Source organism: Manis javanica, chromosome 4 (assembly GCF_040802235.1).
Source record: "Manis javanica isolate MJ-LG chromosome 4, MJ_LKY, whole genome shotgun sequence".
In the NCBI taxonomy this organism is placed as follows: Eukaryota; Metazoa; Chordata; class Mammalia; order Pholidota; family Manidae; genus Manis; species Manis javanica.
Genome location: NC_133159.1, coordinates 33,633,110 through 33,641,892, shown reverse-complemented (window position 1 = coordinate 33,641,892; position 8,783 = coordinate 33,633,110). Strand labels below are relative to the sequence as shown.

At 43.2% G+C, this 8,783-nt stretch overlaps 1 protein-coding gene across 1 annotated transcript; it reads right to left on the bottom strand.

The window, feature by feature from the left end:
- LOC108408116 (olfactory receptor 2A12-like) lies at window positions 1-948 on the bottom strand. The gene has a single exon (XM_017677875.3). It carries the CDS (start codon window positions 946-948, stop codon window positions 1-3), a length of 948 nt encoding a protein of 315 aa, XP_017533364.3.
- Window positions 949-8,783: the final 7,835 nt, after the last annotated feature.

Genomic DNA, 8,783 nt, shown 5'->3' with positions numbered 1-8,783 from the left:
TCATTGAGCTGTCCCTCTGTTGCCAAGTACTTTCAGAAAGGCCCCCTTTACATCTTTGTTCCGGAGGCTATAGATGATGGGGTTGAGGAAGGCAGAGACAACATTGTAGAACAGGGCTAGTTTCTTGTCCTGCTCGGGGTCATGCCAGGAACTGGGCTTCATGTGCATGACTATGGCTGGCCCATAGAACATGGTGACCACAGTGACATGGGAAGCATATGTAGAGAAGGACTTGAGCCTTCCTTGGGATGAGCGGATTCTTAGGATGGAAGAAAAGATACAAACATAAGAGGCCAAGATGAGGGAGAGTGGGACCAAAAGCAGGATGAAACCCAAGACAAAGTCCACCTGGTCATTGAGGGATGTGTCTGTGCAGGCCAATTTTAGGACTGCAGGGACCTCACAGAAGAAGTGGTTTATCTTGTAGGGGCCACAGTAAGGCAGACGCATGGTGAAAACAGTATAGATCAGGGCCCCAGCAATGCTAATGGACCAACAGACTGTGACCATCTTGATACAAATGGGATGACTCATGAGTAGGGCATAGTGAAGGGGAAAGCAAATGGCCACATACCTGTCATAGGCCATAATGGCATAGAGAACACACTCAGCAATGCCCAGGACCAAGAAGATGAACATCTGGGCTACACAAGCTCCCCAGGAGATGGTCCTCCTTGGACATACCATGTTGACCAGCATCTGGGGCACAGTGGTGGTCACATAGCCCATGTCCACCATGGAGAGGACACCAAGGAAGAAGTACATGGGTGTGTGGAGGTGGGAGTCCAGGTAGATCAGGGTGACAATGAGTCCATTTCCCAGAAGGGTGATGAGGTAGAGGAGAAGGAAGAAAGTGAACAGGGCTATTCTGACTTGCGACTCACTGGAGAAGCCAAGGAGGATGAACTCGGACACAGAGCTGTGGTTCTCCTTGCCAGGGCTCTGCATGATCTGCCTGTGAAGGAGACAAGGACTTCTCTGTGCTGTCCTTAGCCTTGGGGAAGAAAGGCAGAGTTGACAGAAGCTGAGTCATAAACACACAGCACCTTGCATAGTAGCTCACATGGATTTCGTCAAATTTTTGTTAAGTTGAATGAAAAGAGAAAAGGAAGATAGGGCATCTCTGGTACTGGGACATAAGTCAGAAGATCTGGCTTCATACCTGTAATAGAATATAGGACACCTGGTTGCCCACAGGTTCTCTTGAAACTACCTCACCCGTAGAAGACAAAGCATTAGCTAGCCATTTTTGTACCAGATCCCCCAGCCAATCCCTGGCCACTGCCAAATTCTACCAAGGCCGCATACTTGTCCCAGTCTGGGGGACAATTCCCTGCTAAGAACTTAAAATGATACTGAAAGTCTGTGTCAGTGGGCTGTGTGTGCCTGAGGCACTGTCAACCCAGAGCTGATATGGAGGTAACCCAAAGTCACAGGGGAATGGAAGCTATACAGAAGAAATGCAGAGAACTTGTAGAGAAGATAATAGAGCAGATATTCTTGGAAGCAGAGAGGAGAGATCTTACAGCAACTTAGAGAGTGACTCTGGTTTCTGACCTGCTACCCCCAGATCCTCTGAGACCTGTCTGAGCTTTCTTTCCTGTGCTTGGATATCTGTGGGATTTTCTGTAGAATCCTTACATTTACCACCCCATGACCATATTTTAAATCCAGCTCTTCCTAAATGTTCCATGGTTGTCACTTACCCTGCTTGTGTGACCTTGGGCAAGTCCCTTCTCCTCCACTGGCCTCAGTCTCCCTATCTGTTAGGTAGAGATGAAACATCTATGGCACAGGGTAATGGTGAAGAGCATATGAGACACTAGTCAAGACAATCTACAAAATATAAAGCACCAGACAAGTAAAAGGGGTTAGAGTAAGTGGAATGAGTTAGGAAATCAGAAGGGGGTTGGGGGTGAGTCCTGACTCTGTCCTTGTTTTGCTCCCTTAGTTCTATCTACAAGTGCTCGGTACTCTGTTCTCCTGCTTGAGCAGCCCCCTTCCCTCCCGCGGCAGCATCAACCTGCTTTCTCTTGGTCTCATGCAGTGCAGTAGAAAGCCGTCACCGCTTCGCCTTAGCACTGTGGTCCCACAGGGCAGATCTGTGCCTCTCTTACATGTGTTGGATGCAGAGCAGCCCTGAAGGAGGGGTTTCCAGCTGGCAGACCCAGGGTCCTCTTCGTACCAGAGTGGGGTTGGAGATTGGATTTTCAATTCCTGAAGAGCCCTGAAGATCACCTGTCCCTGCTGGTAAATGCAGCGTAGAGCCCTTGGGCTGGGGGAAAGGCTCAGCCAGGACATTTAATGTCCCAAGACAGTTTTCCCCTTGGCCCCTGGAGCTAGTGGACTGGGCATCCTCCTGAAGTTTCCTTCTGGGGACCAAAATCTCTTCCCACTGAGACTTAGAAGAGGGAGGAGTCCTATGCAAGAGCTGCCACTGTGTGGCACCGTGATAATACTAAGAAGATGGGTTTGGTTTCCTTCCAAAGCACCTTTATGTGTCTTTTATATCCTCAAGAATTTAATTTAAGGCCACACACCTTATAGAGGTAAAATTAAGGCTTGGATATAGATAATGTAAATGCTGCTAATATCTATTAGTGTCCTCATAACTACTATTTATTGAAACCTACTATTATCCAAAGCCACACATCTCATTGTGTGCTACCAAACCTATTACTACAGCAATAACTGCCATCTATTGAACTCTTACTTTTATCACATGCTACCCTGGGCACTACTCATAACATAAGTAATCCTCACAGCAAGGTTGTTAAGCCACCTGATAAATCAGGGGCCATGGAGAGTTTATGAGAATTAAGTGGTTTGTTCATACCACATAACAGGTAAATTGTATAGTCTGAATCTGAAACTAGATCTGCCAGATTCCAAATCATTCTACTGTAGCATCACTATGGCCACAGTGCAATACTGGTTCACAGGGTGCGGGGAGTCAGGCTGTAAAGCTCCTATAACGCTGGATGTAGAAGCCAGGAGGTCAAAGGCCAGGACAGATGTACAGTATTCCTTGGGTCTACTTGGAGGATGCTCTCCCCAACTAAGTGCTCTCTTGGGTCCCCTGGAATTCCAAAAGAGAGAGGCAGGAGGCTGGCTTGGCCTCATTACCTGCTGTAGGACACGTCTACTGGAAAGGGCTTCTCAATGCCTCATGGATGGGAGGCATCGACCAACTATGAGACATGATCCAGTCCAGCAAGGTAGAATTCAAGTTCTGAAGGGTGTGGTGATGAAGGTGAAGTTCAGGGCAAGGTGAAGTCCAGTTTGGGCACTGGGGACTGAAGGCCAGTGCAGAATGATTTTACCTTAGTAGAGGTCAGCCGTGAAGAATCTAGGTCAAGTGATACTTAGAGGTCAAAAGGTGTCTGTCTATAGGAGTAGGGTCTGAGCCACTGTCTGGGACCTGAGAGGCAAAACTGGGTGAGTCCTGGGAACTGCGAGGAGTCCTGGAAAAACAAGTCATCTTAAAGGACAGGTTCTCAAGGCAACAACCAAAGAAGTCCTAATAATATAACTGAGCATGAAGCTGGACAAGCCAGCGGCCGAGCTGGACTGGATGCTCTCTCGGAGTATGGGGCTGCAACCACTTGCGTCCCCAGAGACATAGCACATTCATCCAGACAACATGGATTTTTAGGGCTATCAAGTATCAGCCACAGTGCTTGGGCCAACTGTGGGGAGACAGCAGGACAGCTGAGGGTGGGATTGGTAAGGGTGATCTCATAACCTAGCTTTCTTGGAACAGTTCCTGTTGTAGATTAATTAACACTTGCAATTATTTTAAACACTCCCTTTCACTCTCAAAATTTGTCTGAGTTTGGACATTATATGAGCTCCTAGATTAGGGGGCCATGGGCCAGCTAGCGACCTGATAAGGCCGCTTTGCCCAGGGCACAGGCAGTAGATATTGTGCAATCCAGCTACAGATTTTGATGTATTTTTTCTCTTGACTCTTTGTTCCCTTTGTCATTTCCTTCCCCAGACTTAGATTCTGAAATCCCAAAAGTCACAGAATGGGTGTTTGTTGTGCAGCACAGAAAAAATGCTGTATTGGGGATTGAAGGCTGACTCCACCACTTCCTAGCCATTTGATCTTAGGCAAATCGCTTTCCCTCTCTGAGCCTCATTTTCGTTGTATTTCGAACAGAAAACAATGCCATGAAGATTAAGAAGGTGCATGTAAGGTGCTTAGCACAGGTTCCGGTACATAGAAGGAGCTCAGTCAGTGGCAGGTTCCATGCTGATGGCAATAAGGCAGCAGTGTTAAGGGTCAGCCCAGTTTTTCCCTAGGTGAGGTACAGGACTCCGTGTGTCAGGGGCAGAACCCCAGATGCCTGGATCTGCAGTGGAGGGCCCCTGCCCAGCCCACACGTCTCAAGCAGGTGTGAGTGTCCAAGTGCTGTGATTTCCTTTCTCCCTAAAAGAGAATGAACCTCTTGAATCTGACATTCTTGGGATAGGGAACAGGGATTCGATGTTCAAGGGGGGATGACACATTGGTAAATAAATAAATAAACAGGTGAGGGAGTTTGTCTAATGTGTCAGGTGCCATGTTCCAATCCCAGTCTGGTCTCTACTATTAACTCAGGCAAGTTATTTAACCTTCCTAAGCCTCAGGTTCTTAAACTGTAAAATTTGGATTATAATATGAACATCACATGATTTTTCTGAGGATTAAGTGAAATGTAGTATTTAAGCATCTGACACCATGAAGTCGAATGCAATTAAGAAATGGGAGATATCATCATCATCGAGGTCATCATCACTGCCCCTCTGAGGCCACATTGCTGGGAAGTGGTCCAGATGGGGCTGGAGCTGATGGGTGCCCCAGAAGCCCGTTTTCATTCCAGCACATTCCACTGCCTTTCCGCTTAGTTTCTCTTCACCTAACACTTGGCCATGACGAATCAACCATTTAAAATATATTGTTAGATTCAGTTTCTTAAATTTTTGTTAAGATTAAAAATTTTTTTTGTTAAAGTATTATTGATATACACTCTTATGAAGGTTTCACATGAAAAAAGAATGTGGTTACTACATTTACCCATAGTATCACGCCCCACCCATACCCCAATGCAGTCACTATCCATCAGTGCAGCAAGATGCCACAGATCCACTATGTGCCTTCTCTGTGTTACACTGTTCTCCCCGTGACCCCCCACACCATGTGTACTAAACATAAGACCCCTCAATCCACTTCTCCTTCCCTCCCCATCCACCCTCCCACACTCCTCCCCTTTAGTAATCACTAGTTCTTTCTTGGAGTCTCTGAGTCTGCTGCTATTTTGTTCCTTCAGTTTTCCTTCGTTGTGATTCTCAACAAATGAGGGAAAGCATTTGGCACTTGTCTTTCTCTGCCTGCTTATTTCACTGAGCATAATGTCTTCCAGCTCCATGCATGTTGTTGCAAACGGTAGGATTTGTTTCTTTCTTATGGGCGAATAGTATTCCATTGTGTATATGTACCACTTCTTCATTATCCATTCATCTACTGATGGACACTTAGGTTGCTTCCTTATCTTGGCTATTGTAAAAAGTGCTGTGATAAACATAGGGGTGCATATGTCTTTTTGAATCTGAGAAGTATTCTTTGGGTATATTCCAAGCAGTGGGATTCCCGGGTCAAATGGTATTTCTATTTTTAGTTTTTTGAGGAACCTCCATATTGCTTTCCACAATGGTTGAACTAGCTTACATTCCCACCAGCAGTGTAGGAGGGTTCCCCTTTCTCTGCATCCTTGCCAGCATTTGTTGTTCTTAGTCTTTTCGATGCTGGTCATCCTTACTGGTGTGAGGTGATATCTCCTTGTGGTTTTAATTTGCATTTCCCTGATGATTAGTGATGTGGAGCATCTTTTTATGTGTCTGTTGGCCATCTGAATTTCTTCTTTGGAGAACTGTCTATTCATATCCTCTGCCCATTTGTTAATCGGATTATTTTCTTTTTGTGAGTTGAGGCATGTAAGTTCTTCATATATTTTGGATGTTAACCCCTTGTTGGAGATCTCATTTACAAATATATTCTCCCATACTGTAGGATGCCTTTTTGTTCTATTGATGGTGTCCTTTGCCATACAGAAACTTTTTAGTTTGATGTAGTCCCATGAGTTCATTTTTGCTTTTGTTTCCCTTGCTAGAGGAGATGTGTTCAGGGAGAAGTTGCTCATGCTTATATTCAGGAGATTTTTGCCTATGTTGTCTTCTAAGAGTTTTATGGTTTCCTCTGACTTACATTCACATCTTTCATCCATTTCAAGTTTACTTTTATGTATGGGGTTAAACAATAATCCAGTTTCATTCTCTTGCATGTAGCTGTCCAGTTTTGCCAACACCAGCTGTTGAAGAGGCTGTCATTTCCCCATTGTATGTCCATGGTTCCTTTATCATATATTAATTGACCATATATGGTTGGGTTTATATCAGGGCTTTCTAGTCTGTTCCATTCTAGTCTGGTCAATGGGTCTGCTCTTGTGCCAGTACCAAATTATCTTGATTACTGTGGCTTTGCAGTAGAGCTTGAAGTTGGGGAGCATAATACCCCCAGCTTTATTCTTCCTTCTTAGGATTGCTTTGCTATTTGGGGTCTTTAGTGGTTCCATATTAATTTTAGAATGATTTTCTCTAGTTCGTTGAAGAATGCTGCTGGTATTTTGATAGAAATTGCATTGAATCTGTAGATTGTTTTAGGCAGGATGGCCATTTTGACAGTATTAATTCTTCCTATCCATGAGCACAGTATGTGTTTCTGTTTATTGGTATCTTCTTTAATTTCTCTCATGAGTGTTTTGTAGTTTTCAGAATGTAGGTCTTTCACTTCCTTGGTTAGGTTTATTCCTAGGTATTTTATTCTTTTTGATACAGCTGTGAATGTAATTGTTTTCCTTATTTGTCTCTCTGCTAGTTCATTGTTAGTATATAAGAATGCTAAAGATTTCTGTGTATTAATTTTGTATCCTGCAACTTTGCTGAATTCAGATATTAGATCTAGTAGTTTTGGAGTGGATTCTTTAGTGTTTTTTGTGTACAATATCATGTCATCTGCAAACAGGGACAGTTTAACTTCTTCCTTGCCAATCTGGATGCCTTTCATTTCTTTGTGTTGTCTGACTGCCGTGGCTAGGACCTCCAGTACTATGTTGAAGAGAAGTGAAGAGAGTGGGCATCCTTGTGTTGTTTCCAGTCTTAAAGGAAAAGCTTTTAACTTCTCACTGTTAAGTATAATGTTGGCTGTGGGTTTGTCAGATATGGCCTTTATTATGTTGAGGTACTTGCCCTCTATACCCATTTTGTTTAGAGTTTTTATCATGAATGGATGTTGAATTTCGCCAAATGCTTTTTCAGCATCTATGGAGATGATCATGTGGTTTTTGTCCTTCTTTTTGTTGATGTGGTGGATGATGTTGATGGATTTTTGAATGGTGTACCATCCTTGCATCCCTGGGATGAATCCTACTTGATCGTGATGGATGATCTTTTTGATGTATTTTGAATTTGGTTTGCTAATATTTTGTTGAGTATTTTTGCATCTATGTTCATTACGGATATTGGTCTGTAATTTTCTTTTTTGTGGTATCTTTGCCTGGTTTTGGTATTAGCATGATGCTGGCCTCATAGAAAGAGTTTGGAAGTATTATCTCTTCTTCTACTCTTTTGAAAACTTTAAGGAGGATGAATATTAGGTCTTCACTAAATGTTTGATAAAATTCAGCAGTGAAGCCATCTGGTACAGGAGTTTTGTTTTTAGGTAGGTTTTTGATTACCAGTTCAATTTTGTTGCTGGTAATTTGTCTGTTAAGATTACATAGGCCAAAATCTCATGGACATAAACATGAGTGACTTCTTCATGAACATATCTCCCCAGGCAAGGAAAACAAAAGCAAAAATGAACTCATGGGACTACATCAAACTAAAAACTTCTGTACAGCAAAGAACACCATCAATAGAATAAAAAGGTATCCTACAGTATGGGAGAATATATTCATAAATGACAGATCCGACAAAGGATTGACATCCAAAATATATAAAGAGCTCACACACCTCAACAAACAAAAAGCAAGTAATCCAATTAAAAAATGGGCAGAGGAGCTGAATACACAGTTCTCTAAAGAAGAAATCCAGATGGCCAACAGGCACATGAAAAGATGCTCCACATCGCTAATCATCAGAGAAATGCAAATTAAAACTACAATGAGATATCACCTCACACCAGTAAGGATCACCATCATCAAAAAGACAAACAACTACAGATGTTGGCGAGGTTGTGGAGAAAGGGGAACCCTCCTACACTGCTGGTGGGAATGTAAACTAGTTCAACCATTGTGGAAAGCAGTATGGAGATTCCTCAGAATGCTCAAAATAGAAATCCCATTTGACCCAGGAATTCCACTTCTAGGAATTTACCCTAAGAATGCAGCAGCCCAGTTTGAAAGAGACAGATGCACTCCTATGTTTATCGCTGCACTATTTGCAATAGCCAAGATATGGAAGCAACCTAAATGTCCATCAGTAGATGAATGGATAAAGAAGATGTGGTACATATATGCAATGGAATATTATTCAGCCATAAGAAAAAAACAGATCCTACCATTCGCAACAACGTGGATGGAGCTAGAGGGTATTATGCTCAGTGAAATAAGCCAGGCAGAGAAAGACAAGTACCAAATGATTTCACTCATATGTGGAGTATAAGAACAAAGGAAAACTGAAGGAACAAAACAGCAGCAGAATCACAGAACCCAAGAATGGACTAACAGTTACCAAGGGGA